This window comes from Sprattus sprattus (assembly GCF_963457725.1).
Source record: "Sprattus sprattus genome assembly, chromosome: 13".
Classification (NCBI taxonomy): domain Eukaryota; kingdom Metazoa; phylum Chordata; class Actinopteri; order Clupeiformes; family Clupeidae; genus Sprattus; species Sprattus sprattus.
The window spans coordinates 20,926,930-20,953,537 of record NC_137911.1 but is presented as its reverse complement, the minus strand read 5'-3'; the positions used below and the strand labels follow the sequence as shown (position 1 = coordinate 20,953,537).

The 26,608-nt window shown below is 41.1% G+C and overlaps 4 protein-coding genes across 5 annotated transcripts in view; 2 read left to right on the top strand and 2 right to left on the bottom strand.

The window, feature by feature from the left end:
• Positions 1-5,863, top strand: part of arhgef10 (Rho guanine nucleotide exchange factor (GEF) 10) — a 55,489-nt gene extending 49,626 nt beyond the window's left edge. For both annotated transcript variants that reach the window (XM_080850317.1, XM_080850316.1), the window contains 2 exons: positions 3,566-3,688; positions 4,412-5,863. In XM_080850317.1, coding sequence (XP_080706443.1) covers positions 3,566-3,688; positions 4,412-4,905 — 617 coding nt within the window. In that variant the 3' untranslated portion in view covers positions 4,906-5,863. The remainder of the gene's footprint in view (positions 1-3,565; positions 3,689-4,411) is intronic.
• Positions 5,864-9,550: 3,687 nt separating this feature from the next.
• On the top strand, positions 9,551-12,577 carry kbtbd11 (kelch repeat and BTB (POZ) domain containing 11; the record flags this gene model as incomplete). Its single annotated transcript, XM_080850067.1, has 1 exon — positions 9,551-12,577. One exon carries the CDS (start codon positions 9,551-9,553, stop codon positions 11,672-11,674), a length of 2,124 nt encoding a protein of 707 aa, XP_080706193.1. The 3' UTR covers positions 11,675-12,577.
• A 3,062-nt stretch (positions 12,578-15,639) lies between these two features.
• LOC308374440 (monocarboxylate transporter 10-like) lies at positions 15,640-19,337 on the bottom strand (the record flags this gene model as incomplete). The annotated part of the gene is made up of 7 exons (XM_080850216.1): positions 15,640-15,675; positions 17,228-17,427; positions 17,522-17,725; positions 18,038-18,200; positions 18,313-18,464; positions 18,696-18,908; positions 19,154-19,337. The coding sequence occupies 7 exons, from the start codon at positions 19,335-19,337 to the stop codon at positions 15,640-15,642; spliced, it is 1,152 nt and encodes a 383-aa protein (XP_080706342.1).
• Positions 19,338-20,843: 1,506 nt separating this feature from the next.
• Positions 20,844-26,570, bottom strand: ppie (peptidylprolyl isomerase E (cyclophilin E)). Its single transcript, XM_080850492.1, has 10 exons — positions 26,534-26,570; positions 26,171-26,269; positions 26,001-26,044; positions 25,748-25,774; positions 25,473-25,554; positions 24,844-24,950; positions 22,616-22,739; positions 22,074-22,259; positions 21,526-21,668; positions 20,844-21,230 (listed from the first exon to the last, which is right to left on the bottom strand). Exons 1-10 carry the CDS (start codon positions 26,562-26,564, stop codon positions 21,162-21,164), a joined length of 912 nt encoding a protein of 303 aa, XP_080706618.1. The 5' UTR covers positions 26,565-26,570; the 3' UTR covers positions 20,844-21,161.
• Between the last annotated feature and the right edge of the window lie 38 nt (positions 26,571-26,608).

Below are 26,608 nucleotides of genomic sequence, written 5' to 3'. Positions count from 1 at the left end.
GCTTTAAGGACCACCAACTTGAAAGACTTTGCTTTTGGGGTTCCGTCTGATTTCTATTACCAAGAGCTAGCTTCCGCTGATAACGCCTTCCTAACTGTTTGTTTTCCTTTTCGCTGTCTCCAGAGAAACCACAAACCACTCCCAGACCATTTTCTGTAATCGAGACCCATTCTCTAGGAGCAAGTCAGCCAATTGTTATATGTCAGGACAAGTTCAAATGTTGAAAAGTTTCGTGTCTCTGAAAGGGCCTTTACTTGTCTGTGGCTTTTGATGCATGAAAGATATTCTTCTAGTACCTCTACTTCAGCTCACTGGAATTCATATTTCCTTTCAGTCTTCATGCAGTCTTATGCACATAGCCAAAATGAATCAATAATGCTGGGAATAATATAATAACAGCCAGTTAAATCTCCACACTATACAAGCTTTAAACCTTTTCAAAGATTGGCTAGCAGTGGAACGTGAATCGTGTTGAGGCTTTTAAAGTATGGTTGCTATATAAAGATGGTACCCTTCATAATACATTCATTTCATATGACCTTCATCTTGGCAAAGATGGCTACATTTTCATTTAAGCTTAAAACTACAGCTGGAGCCAAATGTAACTGCTTTTCAGCAATTTTCAGCTGTGTGACTTGGTGGTGCTATAAATGTCAATGGCATCAGCAACAGTGCTGTGTAATAGAGAGTGTATGTCCATATTGAACTACCTGGATCTGTAAAGGAAACGCTTCACTTGTATCGCACTGCCTGCAGGAAAACATATTTTCAAGCTGTTGGTAATCTGTGCTCTTCCCAAGATTAGTGTTGTAGTTACGCAGGTGTGAGACGACAGCTGCATTGCTCTGTCTAGAGAATTCATAATTGAAATCGCAGTACATTTGTGTCCGATAAGGGTATACCCAATACTCTACACACAGACTTAAACTCCTCTCTCATGCAGTCTCAGCAGATGGCCTGAGTCGCCAACCTTTGTGTTTCATTTAGGGTGGAGTTCTGTTTCTGTGCAGGAGACCTGACACTTAATACACTGAAAAGTGTTTTCTTGAGCTAAGATTACATTAAGCAATCACTAACGAGGGCAGAGACTCAAGACCCACAACAGTTTGATCCGAGGTTGAGACGAAAACTCCACAGGGAACGTTGATCACAATAGTGATGTCACCATTACAAAATTCTCAACCTCTTGTTGTTATTTCACCCGAGACTTTAGTTGGGACACAATACCACACGCAAACTGTAAGACGACAATCACCAGTATAGAAGTACGCTTTCTCTTCCCTTGTGGTCTGTGTCACTGACAAACGTTCTTAACGCTGAAAAAAAGATGTTAAAAGCAAAAACTTTTAAGCATTTCCTTCCAAATGTTTAGGGCCTCAGGGCAAGGAGTTTAGACGGGCAGCTTTAAAAGGGCAGAATTCCCTTTCGGCCTTAGTTCAGTTTGACAAGCATTTTACGGGATTGAAATCTAAGCAGGCTTGGAGCTTCCACTTGATTTAAAAGAGGTTGTGCAATTATTATGCACAGCTGGTGAAATCAATCACACTTATTACTAAACCCCCTATTACTTTGTCACCAGCAAAAATACTCTAGTTTTTAGCATGAGGTATCAACTTTAAACATTTTGAACAGATAAACTATTGGGTGAACAGTTAAGATTTTGCACAGTTTAATTTAATAAAGAAATGTAACAGAATTCCCCCATGATAATCCATGACATGGCCTGCAAAGCTCTAGGAGAGTTGGCATGGAAACACCCATACTGTCTCTCAAACCACTGCACTTCATAGTGTCCATAGTGTTCCTGTATTAATGCACTCTTTAATAAAACAATGCCAGAGAAAAGGTAAATCTCCAATGCAGCGTCACAGCTATCCTGCCATGGCACTACATTATGACCTAGCACTGCGTGGTCTTCTGATCGATGCTCTCTGGCTGGCCCCACCTGCCACAGTAGTGGCGGAGAGGGAGGGTCTGAGCTTGCGGCTTTGTCTCTGGTGACCTACATATCCAACCGTGTGTGTGGTAATGGGCATAAACAAGCACGGGCCAGCAAACAACACCTCCAGCCTCTTCATTAGTGTGTCTGGGCAGCCACCTCTGCCATCGCAGCACACACTCAGCCGCTCGCTTGGAGAACAGAGTCCCCACCCACTGTATTCTGTCCAAACCTGGGTCTGACATGGGAGAACTTTTTTCTGGTTTTCATATGATGGCCCAAAGTTCAGATCCAGTCCCAATACTGTGATCTACCTTGTGTAAATAAATGTCAAAGCCAGCCTGTAGTGTTGGGAATGAAATTCACTCATAACATGTTGATGTTGATTGGGCTTTGTCTCAGCTGCACCTGCGGAACTTAAGTAATATTGGGCACAAGTGCCGAGTCCTTCACCTCAGTGCTTTGCTGGAAAATGACGTATTCTGCCCAGCTGTGTAAAGTAGTCATCAGAGATGATGCTGCTCTCAGAGGGGTCAGAGAAGGGTCGGGCCACATGATCAAGAGCAATCACACACTTCCCCATGGGATTATGGGCTTTGAGCAGTTGCGTATGTTCTACTGAAGACCACTGCTGAATGCTCAGAGTGCAGAAGGATCCAGCTGAACCCAGGCAGCTGTAGCACTTGTATGAGCAGACAACACTGAAGGACCTTTCACCTGAGGGCATTTATCGTTTGGATCATTTGTATTCAATTTGCAACAAATCTAAACAAGGGTAATTGCTAGCCTCATGGGCTCTTAACTGACGCACTTGTATTAAGGTTCCCATGGTGAAGTTAATGTGCTGTGAGGTTGACTTGAGCAATACGGGCCATCCTTCCCATAATGAGTATTTAAGACGTGAACTGACCTCAAGCCATATCAGCTATTGTTCACAGTAGGGCGCTGTTGATGGTTGCTCCGCTAAATCACAAAGTAACATTTTACTCCTAGTTGATTTGTGGCACCGCTCAACTTAACCCTTACTAGATCACTTACAGTGCATTTCCTCCCTTAGGGTTTTACCAAGTACACAGCTCTGCTTGCCTCACTGAAGTGTTGCAATTAGCTCACCCCTTTGCATAACCATTGTAATATACTGTGCCATTTTTTTGTGGCAACTTGTGTAGCCTAAAGGGGAACACATGCTTTTTTGAGAGAAACTGGAGATCTCAGTGTGGCAGAGCTATGTTGTAGGTTTCCTTGGAAACAATTTGCTATTAGGCTTAGCCTGTATTGCCATAGTAACTTTACCACAGATTTTTGATATTTTACACCTACGCAGCTCCATAAAAGTGTCCATTAATATTCTTCTGTGCCAACATTGAACCACAGATTCACTCTGATTCTCTTACAATATTACACTTCAATGATACATGAGTTCAAGAAGGCCTTCATAATTATGTAATATCTTGATTAAATATTAAACCTTGTAGTGCTTAGTGTTCAGACTAAATTTGCCTTGTAAAAATGGATTTATTAAAAGTAACGTTTGTCACTTCTATCTCATGACTGTGGTAGGAATTAGCTGCATAAATTTAACCAAATCTAACCATGTCTTCTTATCCCTGTAAATGAAACTCCCAGGGCACCAGAGGGTTTCTGTGAGCAGCCTACTTGTGTGTCATAGTCTGCTACTTGTGGGGACCAACCTGGGTGTGATCGTAGCTCTGTCTGTCCCTCGACTCCAAGGAATCCCCAAAGTCACAGGTGAGTACTGTCCTGCAGAACAAGGCTGAAGGCTGAATCTGAAGGATAATGACGCCCTTTCCAATGAACCCCTCCCCAAAAAAAAATCCCCTACACCATTGGTGGCATATCAACCAAACACAGCCGCCTTCCAGCAGTCACCCTGCTTTAAATGGAGGGTTAATGTTAGTTTAGTGATTAGACAGGAAGTCCAGGCCCAGGCTGGTTTATTTTAGTAGCTGACCTTCTCTCACAGAGATATTCTATCCTGATAATTGGAGTGCTGGCTGAGGGCCTCATTCCGTGCTAAATGGCCTTTGTGATCAAAATGAGCTACTCCCCTGCGATTGATGTTCCAGGGGTGCAAAACTGCTTGCTTTTAACAGCAATTAGTGACTGAACAGAAAAGGGGGCTCTGTAGCAATAACAAGGTATAGTTTCACGTGCAGGCTATATAGAAAAACAATTCATCCATATCTCCCATTTATCAGTCTGCCAGTGTTTCTGTGTCTGTCACAAAACTATGTAGCCTTTTAGATCAGAAAAATGAATCTTAATGTTTCTCTAAGCCTCTGAAATGAGTCATTAAATGCCTCTCTACCTAGTAGATCAAGACGACTGTGATATTTAAGATAACTGGGGTTATGGTTCACTCCCACATTTTAAGGATAGTCAAGCCAAAACATTTCAGTGTTTGAGTCTCAAATAATATTAATGTGTGTGTGTGTGTGTGTGTGTACACAGGCAGGGGCATGGTGTCTTTCCACGCTCACAACAGTCCAGTCAAATTCCTCACCATGGCAGCAGCAGTGTGCAACCTACCACAGGGCAGCCTTGCCGGCAGCCCACCCAGTCTGCCGGCGGCCCCCGAGGAGGAGAGGCCCCCCTGTCCGTCTGGCCCAGCCCCAGACTGTGTGCAGGACCAGCAAGCCGTCTGCACAGGTGACGCCAGCAGCCCCTCAGCCCCTATCGCTGAAGATGCTCTATCCTGCGGCTCGCTGGCTTTATCCCAGGGGTCCCTGGAACACGGCCCTGAGGACGGCGCCATCTACGAACAGCTCAATGACCCTGCCTACACACAGAAGGGCAAGCGCAGCCAGAAGGTGGATGTGAGCTCTCTGCTCGTCGTCTCAGGTGGCCTGGGTCACCGCCGGGTGAACAGGAAGACTAAACAGTCGCGACACGAGGAAACCATGTCCACGATTATGGTGTGGCAGATTCCTCTGGCCAATGTGTGAGAAAGTTGAAGGGGAAACTTCGGTAGTACAGTGAGGGGGGTGTCCACACTACTAGGACACCACACCAAGCCCCTTGGTTTATTCTTTATGAGCTCTTCTTTAGGGCCAAATGTCAATGAGGGAGTTGCTGTCCTACTTGAAAACAGTCAGGTTCCTATGGAAACTCACTGATGGTTTGTTTGCTAGTGAACATACGTAGGCACATGATGAGGGAATACCATTTGGAGATGAGTATGTCACATTTAAGTTAATGAAGGTCCCAATCTGATTTTCCAGACACAGTATTGATTTTTAGATAGAAGGGCCAAGAATCAAACCTTTGGAACCACTTAGTCATGGCACCTGCAACATGGACTTCTGGTTATGAACACATAACCATCCTTTTGTATACTGATTCGTCTTTTCATGAAACATATTTACAAAAGAGGAATAACATGGCTTATATCCAGTTGTGTACTGGATAAGTACCTTTTGCAATTTTTTTTTTTACTTGTTTTTTTATTTCTTTGTTTCTTTTTTTGAGGGAGGTGTCTACATTTTAGTTCTGTTTGGCTTAGAATTCCATATGCAATTTGCATAGTACATCTTTTCCATCCTCGTTACTGTTTCTAGAGGAAAATCCAAGTAACATAATGTGTCAACACCTTGATACAGCTCTGTTATGCTTTCTGTCAAAGCTTCCCTACAGACATGGTTATGATTTAGTCTTTACTTCCAGCATAAATGTTTCAAGAACTTCTCCATGTCTTAAGTAAACACATGCAGTAGTAAGTAAAGAGGGGGGTAAACCACACCCAGTGAATGGCGATGATGTTTTGTCTGCAGTTCTGCTGATGGCCTTTGTAGTAACTATGGAGCAATAAAGATACAAGGAGGAAATACTGGCTGGCCAGGTTTCCTTGGCGATTCTAGAATGAGATGGAGGCCATATTGTTTGTTTTTTATATCAAAGAAGAGAAATTCCTCAAAAACCTAAATTAAGCTTGAGACTTAAGATGTATTTAAGATAACTGAGAGCTTTATACTGAACCATTTTACTGTGTATTCCTGTTGTGTATATTAACATTTATGAAATGTTTTATCCATCTTTTTGGTGTTTTTCACATTTAGTTGCGTGTCATCCATTTATGCCTTTGTCTCAAATGATTAATAATTAAACAATTTACTAAAGATGTAACCAAAGTAAGTCATTCATTGAGTCGTGCTATTGTGGATTTGGTTAATAAATCAGTAACTATAGAAAACAAATCTTTGTGTCAAGACCAACACTGTTTATTATGTTAGGTACACATATTAACAGGTAAAATATTGATACCACCATGGATTTCCTGTCCTGAGAATTTTCTTTAATTATCACACATTTGTATTTTACAGATCCACACTGAGCTTTCACAGCTGTGAAGACTGTGATTTATATCTGTGAGTTAAGTGTATTTGAATATCTTAACACACCTCAGGGTCTGAAATGTGTTTAGACATATTTTAGTCCCTGCTTCTGATTACTTTACCATTAATTTCCCCAGAGCCACAGCAGCGCGAACTCAAGGTCTCCGATATTATCTCAACTAAGTGCTCCAAACCATCAATAAACGGAAGAGCAGTATGCTTTGAGCACATGTTATAACACAAACTTCCCAGAAGTGTAAAAGGATGTGGGTGATTGGAGTGCTGAAGACTGGGCTGCAAGAAGACTCTTGATATGTTTCTTCAGTGTTCCACAGAAACTGAACCGCCTAAAGGTTTATCCCACAATTCAGTCAACGTGTTGCAGCAAGGTTAGACACGAGTGCAAACAGTCCTTGTGAATGCCACTGTTTGGCCCTAAGGCAAGGGCTCCGTAAACTTAAAAAAACATATTTTCTCAGGAACCCCGGCAGACCGTGCACTAGAGTCATGTGCTATTTGTGAAACATCAATAGGGATGTTCATTCTAGTCTGACCATTAATTCTGACGTGTCCATAACAGTAGATCAGCAATTTCACTTTCATTCCACACTGGCCCCCATCCTAGCTATAAACGTGTAACTGCGCAGAAGGGTGTGATAATATCAGCCATTTGTTAATGAACACTTTATTAATAGTAGTACTAGTCACAAAGCCAAAACAATATAATGACTGGCGTGGCACAACAATACTGTATATTCAGCCCCAGCAGCTATGCAGCTGGCAGCCTCACAGGAAAGCTTGCTGACTGCAGAGTCAGAGCATTATCAAGCAGAGCAATAGACATCCCTGAGTCAGGAATTCTGTCCTTCCATACTAGTCTCCCACGGGATCTGAGTGAGACCAGCAGAATCAGCGGTGTCTCGTTCCCATCATTTTCAGTCCTTAGATCTATGACCTCAGCCTTACACCATGAATTCCCTTCTGGCATGGATGCTGTGTAATCCCTTGTGCTGATAAATCCGTGATGTCCCTATGATGGCTCAATGAGGCTCCTCTATTTTTTTTTTACCATGATGGCCATGTCGAAATCGCTGTCGGTCGACAACACACAGCTGACAGCCCTAACATAACACAACTATCATCCATGACTGAAGTTCTCCACCTGACAAACCTTGCCATAAAACTTGACTTCATTAACAGAAAATTGACCATGGGTATTTAGAGTAAGTATTTATATTTTTTTAATCCGCTTATGAGGTCCTATGTCGATGTCGCTAATCCATTTCATAAACGTGTGTTACACAAATGCACTCTATTTACAAATGGATGTGCAAAAAAAAAATCGTGTCACATACCTCTCCCATTAGTAGTCTACATACAACCCTATGTAATACAATACTCCAGTTTAAATACGTTCTCTACGGTAATCACGAGGTTTTTCGTAGTGATATGGAATCAATCAGAAATTCCATGGGGACGACATGAAAGAAGGGTTGGGCTTTCCCTCCACAAACCGGGAGGCCCACCGTCTGTCTAGTATTTCTTCGCCGCATCTACGACGTGACTGCAAGAATGTCCATGTGCACCTTTCCGACTACGCTCGTTTCGCAAGGACCCGGGTTGGTGTGTAGGGTTAACATAAAAGGGGGTGTGGTTTCGATCAATAACTAGCCGAGTCTACTGTAAATTCAAAACACTGACACGGCACTCGAGCAGGTTATACATCGGATAACACAGTCGGAATACATTCTGAAGAAACACTGGGAAATAGAGTCGGCTTCTGGAGAGGAAATTGCATGTGCTTGTTGCAATTATACGCGCATTTGTTTGCCTTGAGTGATACCAGACGGACTTCATACTGTTGCTCGTCTGGGAGCATCTATCAAAGGCAACGTGAGTTGGAGACAATAGTCAGTGCTGGGGATCCATATATGAAACCACACCGGAGAGGATTATTTTGAGAAACAACGTACACTGTGTCAGAGCAGTGTAGTTATGTGGTGGTGTGGAATTTGAAATAGCCTGTTTTAATTATCGACAGCCCTGCAAGGAACGAACTGCTCCTTTTAAAATCAGTGAGTCCGTTTTGGGACTGCGACTACCTTACATAACTGGATTTTCCGAGAGGCAAGGAGTATATTTGCTTCAGACTGTTACGGATTATTCAGTGAGTATTTCAAGCATCGACGTTATTTAAGAATTTGATATAAGGAATGACTGCAACATTGCATGATTTGGCCCACGCCTTAACCTGTCATTAATTGCAAAGACAATACGCACAATACGCATTAGGTGAGCGCAATGTACAATGTACAGTTTATGCAGGATATTGCTTAATGCGCCCAAACCGTTTAAAATGGAGCAACCTGCGTTAAAAAGGACACAATATGCGTCGTGGGCAAGGGATGCTCTTTTCTCTCATTGATATAATCCTGTCTCCGTCAGCGGAGACGTGCTGACTGAGCATGCTCCTCATAGATATCCCACGGGGACGCGATTAACACATATAAAGGATTTCACCGTTCGTCGGCACTAACAGAGTGACTTGCTGATAGTGCTGGACTCTCACAATTGTATTATGTCATATTATTTATCATTTGGACGTAAATTATCTTCGGTCCCGAGAAAACACAAAAACGAATATTTTGTGTGAAGTCTTACGACGTTTACGGTAGGGATAGGGTGTTAAACACAAGGTCCAGACTTCGACATATTGATATCTATCGGGTTTTATTACTTTCTGTAAAGATGCATTTTGTTGCCTGGAGTAGGCTAATAGCGCCCCTCTGAGTTCTGTTTTTTTTTATTGATGTGTAGGCTAGTGTTCCTGTGACACAAAAAGGTGAAACGCGGATTTTAAAACGGTCTGTGTGCTACTCCAGTATACTAGTCAGATTTAGTTAATCATCATTTGTTCAAAATCATTTGTGTGTGTTCAACTTCTTTAACTGTCAAAACGTTGAATTAAGTGTTTTCTCTTATTTTGAACAGGTTTACAGCTCCACAAGATTTAGAGGAACTTCAGTTGTCTTAACTGTTGGTCTTTCAAATATTTGCATGGACTCCAGACTGTAATACAAACTTCAAACTTCTGCAAGGGGGAAAAAAGCAAGATATTTGTGGTCAGAGAAATGAGAAACTAGTCAATGGAGTCTTGGTTCTCTCCGCCATTACACCTTATGGAGTGTCTATCCTAAATCTGCTGCTTATGAAGCGTGCTTACTTGATAAATGCCTGAGGTGGATTTGTTCATGTCATAATGCAGAACGACTGCGTGTCTTCCAACATGTCAGCTCAAAGTCTGAACTTTGATCAAGGGAGTGCGAATGCCGCTTTGCAAGGCCCAAACACATTCACAGTGGAAGCTGATGTCATCTTTCACGCAGCAAGTCCTGACTCTCCTGGTACATCAATCCCATCCATGGAAAAAAATCAGGGAGTTTCGGAAGCCGCCAATACGGCAGCCTCTGATATGGAATTACTGCGAGAGGACCAAAGTCTGCATCCACAATGGACAGAATGGGACCCAAATGTGCCAGAGGATCGGATGGGTAGCTCAGTGAAAGGCTTATCTGTGGGAGACTATATGCTGGACGGTGGGTCCCGAGACAGTGGTTTTCAGGACCATGTTCAGCCACTGGACATATCTAAAGCACAAGAGCTCGACCACCACAACTCTCTCCACAAAAACGGAATGAAAGAGGAGAGCAATGGTGCCCGGCCAAAGGTTCCCTGCAGCCTCGGCCCTTGCTTCAACAGTGAGACCAAAGATGAGCTACACAACTCCTCCCTGTTTGGTGATGGCAATGCTGTGAGAAGCCACTATCAAATGCAGAATGTCCCCTCTGTTTCAGAGGAGCCACAGCTGACATCACGTGACCTGGGCAATATGATAAACATGTCACATCTCACACAGAACAATAGTGTGCACCCAGGGCTGACAGAGGGCAGCACAGGAAGTGTCAAAGGAGCCCCTTCATCGAGGGAAGACCCCGACTTAGTCATCGAAGTGGGCGGGCAAAAGATCCAAGCACATAAATCGGTTTTAGCCGAGAAAAGCGACTATTTCAAGGCCCGTCTTTCCCGGGATGTTCTGAAAGTCAAAGGCGTCAGCTACAAGACTTTGTCTACTTTGATAGACTATATTTACACGTCACAGATGAATGTAAGTAAGGACAATGTGGTGGATGTTATTACTGGAGCCAAGGTCCTACAGATCCCATGTGCCGTGCAAGCGGCAATGGATACAATGTCACAACAGATCAGCACTGAGAACTGCTATGAGATTTTAAGCATAGCTAAGAAGCAAAGACTGAGCGAGCTGAAGGAGACAGCCTATCGGTTCATGAGTGATAATTTTCTGAAAGTGCTGAAGGACCCTGCTGTCTACGGCCGCCTGACGGGGTCGGAGAGGGATCTCATCCTGAAAACGAGAATGGAGGGTAAGAAGTCTCTCATGGTGGCCGAGATTAACGACGTCTTTGACCGTGTCGGCAGCCGTCCACAGAGTCGGAATAACAGCCGCCCGCAGAGTCCTCTGTCTGTGGCCTCCTTTGAAGAAAATCACATGATCTATCATTACAGTGAAACCACAAAAGACTGGCGGGTGCTGACTCTGATGCCTGAGGACATAAATACAAAGGGCTGTGGAATATGCACAATGTACAACTACCTTTTCGTTGCTGGGGGCATCAAGGGGTATGGTGAAAAAGGAAAAGTCTCTGATAAGGTGTTCTGCTACAACCCCATCACTGACCGCTGGAGCGAGGTACGTCCCATGATCCAAGCACGCTCGCAGCTCAAGCTGGTTTCTGTGGATGGCTACCTGTATGCTATTGGTGGTGAGTGCTTATTCACTGTGGAAAAATATGACCCCCGGATGGATAGGTGGACCATAGTGGCCCCCCTGCCCAAAGGAGCCTTTGCTGTGGCCCATGAAGCCGTCACCTGCAATGGAGAGCTGTATGTGTCCGGAGGCTCTCTCTTCTACCGCCTCCTGAGGTACGACCCCAAGCGGGACGAATGGCAAGAATGCCCTTACAACAACAGTAGGAAGAGGTCCACAGACATGGTGGCACTCAAGAGCTTCATCTACAGATTTGACATCAACAGGGAGCAGGGTGTAAATGTCTTCAAGTACAACACCATCGTGAAGATGTGGCACGACTGCTCATCTCTGCAGCAGACCATCCCCCAGCCCTTCAGGTGTGCCGCCATTGGTAACCGCATCTACTGTGTCAACAAGTCCCAGACTCTGCAGTTTGTTGTGGAGGAGGAAAGTGCACAATTTGCGGAGGACCAGCTGAAAGCACCAGTCGAGGCAAAGGGAATATTGTTTCCATTCATCTTGAGTTTTCCCGACCGGGGAGAAAGAAACATGTAATTAGACCATTTCTATTCCACAGATCTCAAACTGACAACAACAAAAACGAAACTGGAATGGAGAGTGTGGGATAAAGCATGATTAAATAATTTAAGCTTTACTTTTCGTGGAGTTTGACATGCCCGGTTTAACTGCTCGAAAATAGAATGTCTCTTTGCATGGTGGGAGGAAAATGTTTTACAAGGGCGCCTTAAAAAGGACAATGTTTTATAACAAGGTAAAGAAGCAACATCACTTATATAGCTCTTTTACTATTTTGTTTTCCTGTGTTATGTCTGTTTTGTGCACTTTTGTGATTTTTGTGATTGTTGTTTAAATTGATGTTTTCGAAACATGGTATTGGCAAGAAGCCCAGTGTTAAAGATAGCACAGAACAGTCATGCCCATCCATTGTGAAAACACGGGTCCTATGCAAATGTGAAGGTGCAGTCTGCAATTCTAATCCCATACACTTTTTGTCAAATTCAGCAAATTGCTCCTCTTGGTTTCTCTAGCTGTCCATTCAGTGTTTGCACACAAAAAAACTCCATAAACTATCAAAGCCAATCAACACAGTGCTTCGGGAGCATGGAAGGGAGGGGTGTAATTTGATTGGCTGTTCACAAAACCGAATCGTGGACTGCATCTTTAACTGTTTAGGTTTATAAACAAGTACAATACATTGAAGTACTCTTCCAACAAAAGACAATGATTAAAGTATTAAAGATAAAGCATTTACTATGACGGACAATAAATACTTTCTGGATAGAAAACATTACTACAAAACAAATTGAAATGCTGATAACATTGAGTTAAACAAAAAGGGATACCTATTCTTATCCACAATTGTTATCTCAAAATATTTCAAATATGGATTCAAATATGCTAGTTGTAAGCACAATGTCCATGTACTTTGGACAGTTTTAGGTTATATATATTTCATAAGTGACAATGACAACTAATTAGAATATGTCGTCAAAGGGACCATCATCCCTGGACCCTTTTTAGTGTAATCTCAAAACATTGCCAAAGACAAACAGCTTAATTATGGAGGTTATTGCTGACAGTGGGTGGCTTATGAGTAGTCATTCTGAAGAACATTGGTAGGTTTCCTCTGACGTGAGTGCACTCAGAATTCAGACAGTGAGTCAGGCGAACAAGACAAAAACAATGACATCTCGGCATATGATACTGCCTAGGCAAAAACATGGCGCTAATCAGGTTGGTAGCACTTGCTGCTATTGTGTGGGACAGAACAGACCCCGATAGTGGTGGCAGTGTGTTGCCATAGAGACTGTCAGAACATGGTCAACTGCTAGACAGAGGGGCTTTTATATGAAGAATGTGGGCTAGCACGTGGTCTGCTCTTCCCATCAATGTATGGGGAGTGTTGAACTTTCCCTGCCTTTGTCAAATTAAGAGACACTTCCCTGGTCAGGAATGGGATCACTGAGTGCTAAGATAGAAGAGACAAACCATAGCCTACATATAACACAGTTTTTGTTTGCGTTATTTTGCAGTCAATAATAACAGAATGTTTACTTTTGACCTACATCTCCACACAAACTGGAATCCTTATGGTAGACTTTACTTATAAATGCATCTTGTGTCATAGATGTTATCCATAGAGTATCAACAGCACTTCCCATCACTCTTCTGACAGATTTATATTGTATTGTGTTTGTATGCCAAATCCCTTTGAACTTGTTGCACTTAAGAATGGAATACCATTAGCGGTCAACCGTTTTCCCTCCCTATAAGTTGTCTGTTTTGAAATATTATTAATAAGACTTTGATGATGTCTTCAGAGCAACTGAAGTGCCGAGGGACAAGATGTAATACAGCATGTAAAAGTCTCTGAAAAAGCCGTTTTGATGACATTGACGACATGGATGTGGTTTGCTAAATGTATTTGTTTGGTATGTTGCTGGCTGGCTGGCTTCATTATATCACAAGACTTTATTTGGGGAGTGAATTTTGGTGTGCTGTTGAAGTGAATGGCTTGACAAAGTTTTAATTCTGTGGTCCAAGGCTTTCTAACAAACTAATGTTACTCTAACTGCTAAATGACCCATTTCGATGATAAATCAGAACAGAGAATAAAATATTCAAAATGAAAGGTTTCCACTTTGAGTTATTGAAAGTAAGACATCACTTCTTTTTTCCCATTTCCCAAAGGCAAATTACAGCACAGCAGTTTCATCTACATATGCTTAGGTACTGATGATCAATTACTTACAGTCGTATGCAAAAGTTTAGGCACCCCTGATAATCTTTATTACTTTCATTTATAAATTGTTGGGTGTTTGGATCAGGAACTTCTTTGTCACATATATAATACTACATGGACACATGGATATTTTAGAAGTGAAATAAGGTTAATTAGATAAACAGAGAATATGCCAAATGTATAATAACAGAATTAGACAGGTGCATAAATTTGGGCACCCCAACAGAAAAATCACAATAATATTTACTAGAGCCTCCTTTTGCCAAAAGAACAGCCTCTAGACGCTTCTTATAGCCTCTGATGAGTGTCTGGATTCTGGATGAAGGTATTTTGGACCATTCTTCCTTACAATACAGCTCCAGCTCTGTAAGGTTTGATGGGTGCCTAGCGTGGACAGCCCGCTTCAAGACATCCCATGTATTTTCAATTATATTCAAGTCTGGGGACTGGGATTAGCCTGGTGACACCAGCCTACGTATTTCCGCCTGAATTGATTTCAAGCTCATACTCAGTCTGGCCCAGCCCCATTGACAATCGTTTCCAGAACTCAAAATTTTGCCGGACCAATCAGCGAACAGTTCAGAGCTGTGACGCAAAACTCCTTGCCGAGTTGCATGTAGTCCAGCCGAGTTTGTAGTTTAACAGTATAGCAAAAATTGCTACGGAGGAAGAGACACGAAAAGCTAAGTTGTCTCAACTCTCGAGAACATCAGAAAATTAAAAGGAGAACAAGAGTATTTTCTTGTAAGTTTTATGATTGGAAAGGACGTCGTAGCTCTTCTCCCAACTCGCTTTGGGAAGAGTTTAATCTACTGAATGCTTACTAAACGTTGCTGATTGGTTAAGGGAACTCCAATGATTTTAAACCTCAAGATAAGCACCCGCCCATCTCGGAAACCAAAATGCATTGGGTTGGCCCAGACTGACTGACGGAATTAAATGGAGTCACAGTCTGGTAACGGCCAGGCTAGACTGGGATGGCCATTCCAGAACATTGTAGTTGTCCCTCTGCATAAATGGCTTAGTGGATTTGGAGCAATATTTCGTGTTATTGTCCTGCTGGAACACCCAACTCCGCCGTAACTTCAGCTTTGTTACAGATTCTTGAACGTTATTGTCAAGAATTTGCTGGTACTGAGTTGAATCCATGCGACCATCAACTTTAAATAGATTTCCAGTTCCTGTACTAGCCACACAGTCCCACAGCATGATGGACCCCCCACCTAATTTTACTGTGGGCAGCAAGTGTTTTTCTAGGAATGCTGTATTAATTTGCCTCCATGCGTAACGCCTCTTGTTGTGACCAAATATCTCTATCTTTGTCTCATCATTCCACAGCACTTTGTTCCAAAATGAGCCTGGCTTGTTCAAATGTAGTTTGGCAAACCTCAAGCGAGCTTGTTTGTGGCGTGTGTGCGGAAAAGGCTTCTTCTGCATCACTCTCCCATACAGCTGTTTTCTGTGCAATGTGCGCTGAATGGTTGAGCAATGCACAGTGACACCATCTGCAGCAAGATGACCTTGCAGGTCTTTGGAGGTGGTCTGAGGGTTATTCTTGACCATTCTGACCATTATTTGCCTTTGCCTCTTTGTTATTTTTCTTGGCCTGCCACTTCTGGCCTTAGCAAGAACTGTGCCTGTTGCCTTCCACTTCATAATAAAATTCATCACAGTGGAAACTGATAGCTGAAACCTCCAGGATAACTTTTTGTAGCCTTTCCCTAAACAAAACTGCTGAACAATCTTTGTTTTCATATCATTTGATAGCTGTTTTGCTGCCCACATGTTGCCACTGTCCAGAGGAGAATCAAAGAGAAGCACAACTTGCAATTGGCTACCTTAAATACCTTTTCTAATGGTTGGATGCACCTTTCTATGGAATTGAAGGCTTGACGAGCTAATGAGACTAATTCTGTGTTGCAGTTTATCAGCATTGAGTAGGTACAGGTATTCAAATCAACAAAATTATGAGGGTGCCCAAACTTTTGCACAGCCTATTTTTCACATTTGATTTAATTTCACACCAATAAATACTGCTACACTAAATATCTTTGTCTGGAAAACACCCCAGCACTCAGTGATAACTAGAAAATAAATATTTTACCACTGTGATCTTTTTTGGTGAAGACAGAGTAAATTATCATGCAGCCTTAGAGGGGTGCCTAAACTTTTGCATACGACTGTATATGTTAGTTGCAGAAAAACTTAACTGACACTTTTGTGCAAGAGTAAAACCATGCATTCTTTACAGAAACAACTAAATACATTATTACCAAGTTCATGTATGAATAAGACATTTTGATGTGGATATTCAGACAGTTTTGTTAGCATGTAAGCATGTAACTATCCAAGACAAAGTTCAGACTTTTAAGTTCTGTCCCCGAAAAGATATTTAGCTCTATGACATCACCTGAATGTTTTCTACTAGATATGTATTGTTTCTGGCAGCATGGATGCATTGCAAATACACTACAGACGCCAAAATGTATCTTTTTAAAACATAACTAACTGTCTGATGCGATATTCAGCCGTATTATTATTATTAAAGTACACCCAACTGGAACTTTGCTGCTGTGAGTGACTGGTTAAATAGATCTGTCATTGTTGCATCATGGGTGATGTAGGCCTACTCTGGAATAATATATTTGTCATCCAAGCGTCAAAGTTTCTCCACACAGCTAGTGATATATTTTTCAGTGTATTTTGTACTATTTTGCACAGGGCGTAGTTCCAAAAGGATTTAAATGTAAATGCACTTTACTTAGGACTTCACAAGGCGGCTTTTAGAAATAATTCTGGTCTAGCGATTTCTAAATCATTTGTGATGGTTGTTTTCAATTTCCGGTTCTCAAAGTCCAGATTTCAACTCATATTGCATTTGTTATTTTAGATTAAATCTAGTTTATGCCTCTGGTATGATACTACGTATCAAATCCTGGTCCAGGTAGTAAATATCGCCACCTAGTGGAAATTTCTTGGTATTGTCTTTTTTTCAACAGGGATGATATGAGAGAGAAGGAAAATGTAATAATAGCAGTAACATAACTGCTACTGTCTGTGGTGTTTTCATTCTGATCATTTATTCTGACACATATGCCGTAAACAGTCACTAGTCTAGCAGGTGCCCTATATCTGAGTTTCCTCAGGGTCACCTGACAGAGCTGGTCCCGAATTACTCAACTCTGGACTGCGAAACGTTGTTCTGGACAAGTAGTTCACATAACTAGAAGCTGGCTGTTCCCCCTAAAAGAAAAAAGTTTTTTCGAACTAGCAACCTTCCTAGGATGGAATATTTCAGCAAAATAAACCAGACAAAATGGAAGGCAGTGTTCATCAAATCTTACCTCTGTGAAAGGGGGAATGTCATTGGTCCACTCCATAATCTCGTTGTTTTGATCAATGGTGACATTGATAATGCTCTTGTTTGTCTGTCTAGATCGCTTGGCAAGTGGTATGAAGGCCAGAACAAGGCACGCCAAAACGTTCAAAGCACCTGCCACCACAAAGCCCAGGTTGTAGCTCCCAGACCTGTCATTCATCCAGCCTAGCAGACAAGAGTCCAGATGGTTATCACAGCTCGGAGTCACTCCAAAGACAATCAAGATGTTACTATTCCATTAAATTAGACTATATTTTACCAGTAAATGGTGGTCCAAAGCAGCTGACTGCATTAACAGTTAGCATGAACCCCCAGGCAACAGGCATGCGCTCAGCCCCCATCAGGTCAAAGGTTAACACAGGCAGCAGGATGTAGTTCCCGGCATCGGCAATACCCAGCAGCAGGCCAAAGACAATGAGAGCAGCGTAAGTCCGGAGCAGGGGGATAAACAGATATAACAGGCCTGTAGAGAGAAAAGATTTATGTTAATGCTGTGCAAGCTATATGTTTAGGGCATTCACCATGGATCTGGTACAATTTAAAGCTCAACATATACATGCTTTACAAAAGGAGCAACCAAATATAAATATACACTAAATGTACACATCAACAAATCCTGAGGTGAAAATCCTGCAGTGTTCTCTCCCCATTATTTCAGTCAGATGTGACATTTTTTTAAATGTCTTAAAGAGCTCCTTAATGAATAAACTAATAAACTTCAAACAATTAAATCCGGGCAATCTATAGCATTTGTGCTAGCCTGCTGAAAACCCACCGACAAATAACACAGAGGCCTGGTTAAAGTAGAGGCGGTTGATCTTCTCTGAGTCACAGATTCTTCCGAAGATGATGCGACTGATCATGCTGCTCATGCCTAGCACCAGCATGATGTTAGTGGCCTTGTGAACCGAAATGCCCAGCTGCACTGCATGCCTGACCTGGAACCAAAGAGACACAGACGTACATTAGAGACGTGGAAGTCATACAGTGTGGGGGGAGAGGCAGACACAAGTATGTACATAGTATTGCAAAGCAGACAGTGGTACTTACCAGATGCACATAAGGGATAAAAAAGCCAAATTTACACAGCCCGTTGGCCAGCACCCAGATGAGGAAGACCGAGTCTTTCCACAAACCAAGATCAACAACAAATTTCTTTAAAGGCGAGGTTTTCAAATTGTCTGCAACACTTCTTTTGTAACCTGAAATGGAAATACAAAATGAATATACACATAATATATTATCAGGACTGACCCCTTCATAGCTACAGTGGCTGCAACCACATGTAGCAAATATATAACTCATGTTGAAACCAAAGTGTTATTTATTGAATATGCGTACCAGGCCATCCTGCTGTTGAGAATAGTTTTGCTCTTCTGCAATGACATAGACCATAAAGCCTCTGTAACATATGACCATGACAGGCAAGGTACCTTTTGGATTGAGGGGCAGGTAAGTGAACCCTGCTATAATGCACAGGATCATGAGACCGGAGAAGATTCGCAGGCTCTGCCTCCAGCCCAGCGTTTCGATGAGGTACTGATGAAGACGGGTCTGAACCAAAGCGCCTGCTGCACCCCCAGACATCACTATCCCAGTGGCCAGAGCTCGCTTGGTTGTGAAGTACTGGCTTATCATGATCATACCTACCAAACATCAAGAAAAGTTTACAGTGGCATAGCATAGTTAATACTTTGTTTATGCTTCTATATATTATTGTTTTATGTCCTATGCACCAACCACACCAAGCCAATTTCATGTGAAAATGTACTTGGCCAATAAATTAAATTCTGATTTTCTAAATTAAATTCTATTTTTAGTCAGTTATGAGTGCCATGACGTACATAAATGAGTTTTCAATCAAAATGAAATGTCCTTTAGGAAAACAGACCTGGAGTGAAAGCGAAGCTTGATCCTACTCCTGTAAGAAAGCCGTGTGTGAAGAACAAGACACCCAGGGTAGACGCATAAGAGGAGGCTATGATGGAGATCATGATGATAATGGATCCAATGATGGAGATTTCTCTCGCACCATATTTCACAGTGAGCTTTCCTGATAGCGGCCCACAGATCATAATGAAGCCATAGCTTATAGATCCGACCCAGGCTGGAAGACAGGGCAATGTGGATAAAACTTCAGGATTTCTTCTTTGTATAAGCTTAAAAATCATAAAGATTCACGACAGAATTTTTACTTTAAACTTGATCCACATGATTTTCCCATAACACGTCATTGTAGGCTGTATATTTAGACAGTAACTTTGTGACAGCGCAAATTGATTCAAAGTAACTGCCTGTAATCAACTAATTAAAAACGGCCAAAAAAATGTACAAAGGCAACCTTCTTTGACCGGCCACGAACCCATCAACTACAAAGAAGGCATAATAGGCTACTGCAACACCAACTAAATTGAACAGTAGGGGGGCGCGGACTATTCATGACTAGTGACAGATCCGTTCACTAATTGGCAGTTTTTCATAGCAATACATTAGCTAGCCTAACTGCTTATTTTCCTCTTACCTGTTTTTTGGCTCGTCTCTCCGAACGTGTCAAGAAAACTAATAAGGTACACTCCGAATGAGTTATGATAGCCCAAGACCAACACATTATATAGAAAAGATGAAAATACAATCACCCAACCCCAGCCACCATCTGGAGGAGGTCGGAAAACAGCTGTGCTGCTCCCAGGTGGCGCTGGTTCATCAGGTGAATAAAAACGTCTGAATGGAATAGCTCGGAAAAACTGCATTATGGAATAATTTAGTTATTAATGATTTAATAATTTAGTTAGCACCGTTAGGGCAGAAGTGATGTTAATCTATTATCAACTTGAAAGATCTACAAAACACCTGTTCGGCATCTTAAGACTGCTGTCCCAACTATTGTTAAATTAGCCTGAAGCACCACAATGACTATAGTGTAGGCTAATTTGTTCGCTCGTTAGCTAGAATAGTCCAAGGAGAGGACCAGTTTGAAAGCTTTTTTTCCCACGTGATTAGTTCTAATTCATGTTACCGTAACTTCAAGTTGCCACTTGTAATTAACCTCGTCAGGGCGCTTAGCTAGCAAGGAGTTGTCACTTCTACGTCAAATGAATCAACTTCCATTGTTGCCACAGTGATGAGCGCATGACTCCCAGCGATGGCAATGAGTGGCAAGCAAATGAAGCAATGGCCGTCAGCAAATATTTTTTAATCGATCACGAAGAGTGCGGATGTCAAATCCCTTGAAGACAGAAGACTTTAATAATTTCATATACATCTTAAATTTGCAATAGAGACCTGTGTATACGAATGTCAATTGGGTGCAATGGCATTGCAAAGGTAATTCACCTCATATCATCTTTCGACAAATCAAATCACAAATCACTTTACCTATAATTCACTGCTAAAATTGGAAAAACCATTAACAGGGCCACTAAATGGTCACACACTATTAATCTTTTTTCAGTATGTTTTTGAAATCCATGAAAGAGGTAATGTGGTGATTTAAATCTAAGATACCAAAGACATTTCAATAACATTTTCTTTTTTTTTTAACCCACAAATACGTAAATGTCCCCTGGCCATTTACTGGACTGCATTAGAGCCAGTTCCTGATGATTGGAACTTTTTTAATGGCAAAATGGTCACATGTTTAAGATATGCAGACACCATGCAGAAATTACAAATAAAAGCTAATTTAAGATAAAAGAAACAACTAAATGGAAATGGAACTCAAATTGACAAGACGAGATGCACTAAATTACTTATAAAAGTATTTAATGCCATATTTACAACACTGATTTACTGATACAAAACAGATTGAAAGGTAACAAATAAATGACTCGGTCCTGTTTATACCCAACCACTACAAGTACAGTCTCATACACACACACTCCCACACAGTTTCACCACGCTCACACATACTCCCCACAGTCCGAGATGATGACTTTCTGTTTGGGTTTGCCATCTTTTGATCCTTGGGCCTGTTGATTGTAAAGAAAGAAACATTCACTCATCATAATCCATAGTAATGAAATAATTACTTTTTCATATCTACTTTTTTCTTTTTACTTTCATTTCATTTATCATTATTCATTTCTGTAATTGTATTCAAACTTGAAAATGGAACATAAAAAACATATATCTAGAAAACAATGTGTTGAATACAGAAGTACCAATATCTTTCAATCACACTGAAACAAACGGAACATTTAACCTAAACCAATATTGTACAAAATACCTTGCACTTTCATCAAATAATCAATATAAATCACTCACCTCAATAGCACGCACCACATCCATACCCTCTATCAGCTCGCCAAACACCACATGCTTGCCATCAAGCCAGTCTGTTTTATCACAAGTGATGAAGAACTGAGAGCCATTGGTGTTAGCCCCGGAATTGGCCATGGACAACTGTCCTGTACACATGAAAATAAAGATTCATCAACCAACTCCACTAATCACCCATTGGTGATAACAGCTCTATGCAAAGTTTTGGACACCCCTCTAAAAAAATGAATGAAAAAAATAATAATAATTAAGTGGAAAGAACTGTGAGTTTCTCCAATATTAATGCAGTGTAAATAGTAAGTAAGTAGTTGTTTCATATATTTGAAACACGATTTAAAAAAAAAAAACAGTAGGGAGCACAAACGTTTGCCAATGCCACAATGACTGTCAGAACTTAGTAACTGTCTTTTGGTAGATACTGTAGAGTGACATTGTTTAATACCATTCTTTTTGATAAAATCTTTTTTTTAACTTGATTCATGACTTTTCTCCCACACCCAGGAATGTGCATAATCGCCAGACTTGGGTCTTACCTGGGCCAGTATGTTTGAGAACAAAGTTCTCGTCATCGAACTTGCGGCCATAGATGGACTTGCCGCCAGTGCCATTGTGGTTGGTGAAATCTCCCCCCTGTAGCATGAACTGTGGTATGACCCGGTGAAAGCTGCTACCTTTGAAACCAAAGCCCTTTTCATGGGTGCAGAGGCAGCGGAAGTTTTCTGTAAAGATGAAATCATTTGGGAATAAGATACTGACTGGTCAGACAAACTTATTCTTTTCCCTGCCTTTTTTTAAACGTCATTTAATCACTACAACAGAAAGCCAAGCAACTTAGTTGTTATTATATCTCTAGACATAGTACTGTAGTACAATACTGAATTTAAAAAGGCACTGAAACAGTGTTGGTGGGACAGAGAGTGCAGAGTCAGTTCGAATTTTGGAAAAATTAAGTTCCATTCCATCAGTATCATGAGTACTAGCTGTGATGGAACCCAATATATTCTATGGAAGATAAGGCTTAAGGCGACTAAGGAAAATGGGTACACGATAATAATGCAAGAAAAGTAATAATGACCTGCTGTCATAGGAACAATATCTGCTCGTAGTAAGAAGCGCATTCTCCCAGCTGGTTTGTTCCCCATCTTGACATCCATGTACACCTGAGGGTTGCTTCTTCCCTTTTTGGCAGGAGGTTCACCCTGGGAAGAAAACAAGATACATTCATAAAATTGGAAATGTATGAACTTCAACAACTTTTATGAATCATCTGCAGCACATTTGGTGAAAAAATATTCTGGCCTATAAAAAAACGATTGTAGCCTGTGGTTTACTTGGACACGGATGCATGCCCCATGGGATTACTTTGTATAGCCGTTTCGTGTTTGCTGATTATAGCCATCTTACTCAATACTGGACCGATTTCAATCATTTTTCTCGATATTACAAATGAGAGTTTTTCCTTGCCACCATCACCTTAGTGTTTGATATTGGGGGTTGAGGCTCTGTAAATAATTACAATTGTAAATGGTGCTGTATAAATAAAGAGAATCTAATTGAATTAAAAGTGACGTCATGAACTCAGCCTGGTCCAAGGAATCCAATGATGCCTCATTTTTGAAAATCGGACATACAGTTCAAAAGTTAAATGCGTTTTCCAATGTTGACCCATTGGCTGCCTAGGGTGCTTGAGGTGCAGACATCATCCCTTTAGAATCAGGGCAGGGATTAAAATTAACGTCGTCCCGTCGTCCCGGGGCCGTATTAAATTGTCATTGGGACGATCAACAATTTAATTTGGGACGACAAGAATTTCAGCCCGTTTTTTATTGCACTTGCAACTCATTTAAACGGAAAAGAAACGCAATTTCAATGTCCTTGAATCAAGACATTAGACACTGACAATAAATCTGACTTGACTTGAAATGGACTCGCGCCTCACGTTTGTGTTCTATTAGTGACAACAGTGGCGGCCCGTGCATTTCACGACTAGGCCTTCAGCGATGTCCTACACGACGTTAAACTGAGTGAATCCACCTCCTAATACCATCATTACGACGCCATGGCTCTCGAACCATTATATTTATACAGAAAGGCAGTATAAGTGAGCATTGCATCACCTTAACATAGTCGAGAACAACATACTTAATTAATATTTCCGGAGCATTTAAAATCAATACACCCTTATTAACAATACATTAAGAGTAGTAAACTCTCAGTTATATGATCGCTTGGATATTACTGTCACAACTTAAAAATAAAAGGCGATTTTCAGGGATTAGTCTACAAAATTTTATTCAGTCCACCGAAAGTAGCATATGTGAGCTTTAACAAGTTTGTCCACTAAACATCGCATTGTCCCACCTGCAAAGCAGTTTCATTAAACTTCCTATCCTCACGATATCCAGTTTTTCTTGAAAGTTCCGTCTTGAAAATGGCGTTGTAATTGCATCAAAAACTGGAATTATCAAGTTGGTGTAAACTAGTTTATTTGAGTTGGTTAATGTAACTATATTTAGTCTTACCAATTGAAACAACTAGCATACTAAGCATTGCAACCGATGTACGTCGTTTTCACATTAGCCAACTAAACTGAGCACTGAAGCACTGCACCGGTCTGCCTCAGTATCCAATCAAAGGACGTTTACGAGTCACGTTCAACGCGAGGAAAGAAATCTTCCGTGGCCTTCTAGAAGGCCCACAGTCGCCAACTCGAAATCGGGAATAATTTAATACATATTTATGAAAAGAAAATATTAAAATTAAATTAAATTAAAAAGGAAGTTCCTTCCTGAGTGGAAAAAGACATATTCTTGTATTAAATGGGATGCAGGAATAGGAATGTCATCTCAGTTTTAAGAAATGACCCAAACCAATTGAGAGAGTTTTAATAAACAGTTTTGGATTTTAAATCTATTGCCAGCAGCAGTTTTTATTCTTGTATAATCTTAATGGAATTCATTGTTTGAATTAATTTGCACCGAATTTAGTTATTTTTTTTCTCCATAAAATTTGGACGGTTCCGGGACGTTTCGGGACGGTTGAAAATTATTTTCGGGACGGTTCCGGGACGGTGGTGAAAAAAGTTAATTTTAATCCCTGAATCAGGGGACTGTCTCCAAGTTTTTACCATCGGGTTCTAGGGGCTACCATAGACTTAAACATCTTAAAGACAATCACAAAGGGCTCCTACACAGCATCACTGCTTGGCCCCCGATTAGCAAATATGAAGTACAGTGACATGACTGCATGTAGTAATGTGGTCATCAAGCATTAATAAAGCGATCAACAGCACACATGTCTTACTTCCTCTGTTGTTGTGTTGGCTGGTTCTCCACTGGCTGACACTGCCTCTTCAGTCTCTTCTGAAGTCTTGCCAGAAAACTTCTTCAACCAGTCATCATCAGACCAAACTAAAAATACAGACACAATACAATTCACCAATACATGTTAAACACTTTTATTGTTTATTACTTATTTACTGAAAAATGTAAGACAACTTAATGTCATGTCCATGCACATAGAAAAAAAAAACTTGTAATGAAGCTAGTTAAGAACAACCAAACACTGTAAAAACGATGGACAAAAAGTACTCGGTCAAAAGTCACCAGAAGGAATAGAAACATTTAGATTTGATCAAATATGGTTAATTCTGGGCGAACCTGGACCATTTTTTGTTTACTATGCATGCTCTGGCTCCAAAAAGCACTTCCTGTGCAGACATTGGCTCCAATTATGCCAATATGACCAATTTTGGCTTCATTTCTTCAGAACGTATGTGCATGACACCATGTCATCCATCTTTATTACAGTCATTGGGAATAACCATGCTACACATGTTACACACACATTTGACCACAAGGACAAAGTTGGCTTCCTCTAGTCAGTCTAGTCAAAGTTTATCCAGAGCTAGAGGCTGGGGGAAAAAATCCTACCTGGACGAGAGGAGCCCTCTTTTATCCTCATGGGTTTGGCGATATTTACTCTGATCGTCCTACCAAACAGCTCCGATTCATTCTGCAAATGCCACAATGCCATAAAGTATTACAAATAGACTGACCGTTCAGTGTCAGTAAGTGAGAACAGTCAGTGTCAAAGATGGAAACAGTGATTTAACCAACTTGTATTTAGGCAACACAGTTTTTGCATTCTTTGTGTAAAGTCCTCTGCAATCAACTAGAGGGGAGAGTAGAAAGTTTGCTATACTCACCATGTTATCAATAGCGGCAGCAGCATCCTGCAATAACGGCGTGGAAAACAACATTAATGCATGGAATATCATTGGTGCGCCAATCGAGTGAGGAGTATATTTGAAAAATTGATAAACACTAGATGGCGATCTTTACCAGTAATCAAAGGCTATTAAACCTTACAATATAAAGAGTTTGTTTAATGGCAACGAGCTAAACAAAACAACTTTCTTCAGAAGGAAGAGAGCAGATGAAGCAACAACAAAAACTCACCTCCGCAAGTTCGAACTCAATGAACGCGAATCCTCTGTGTTTTTCTGGGGGGAAATACATGCAACATTAACCTGACTTGACAAACACCGCTTCCTACGAAGCTATTTCCGTAGGGAACATTTTTTGTATCAGCTATGAGTTATTAAAAAGGACCTAGCTAGTTAATTTACCAGTTTCATAATCCAGTGGAATTTGAATATCTGTAACATCACCGAATGGAATGAATGCTGCGTGTAAAACCTTCTCATCCACCTCTTCAGCAAGCCCACCTGGTCAACAAAAGTCAACAGCAAAAAAATATGTTCCTATTGAAAATGATATTCTGAAAAAGTACGGTCTTTTTGAAAAGTATGTGAACCTAAGGAGCTCTAAACAAACGTTAGCAAACGTAGCTAATTTTCAACACTACACTACACGTCGGGAACCAAACAAGAGATAAGGTGGCTAATGTATACTCCATTCTCGCATATTCTTTTGATATAATTAATAAGTCGACTCCAAACACCAAGTTATTACCGCTTTGTTTTACTTACCAATATAAAGTACACGTTTGGCCGCCGCCATAGCTTCGTAAACTTTAACCTTTGGCCCGCCTCTAGTTTGTGAGT

What these genes read in the sequence shown, in the direction of transcription:
- ppie (XM_080850492.1), bottom strand. Translation starts at nt 26,564, where the DNA reads ATGGCGGCGGCCAAACGTGTACTTTATATTG. An exon ending in CAAACGTGTACTTTATATTG is followed by an intron (nt 26,270 to 26,533) that starts GTAAGTAAAACA and finishes TTTGTTGACCAG; the next exon opens with GTGGGCTTGCTGAAGAGGTG. An exon ending in TATTGTTCCTATGACAGCAG is followed by an intron (nt 22,260 to 22,615) that starts GTCATTATTACT and finishes TCATCTTTACAG; the next exon opens with AAAACTTCCGCTGCCTCTGC.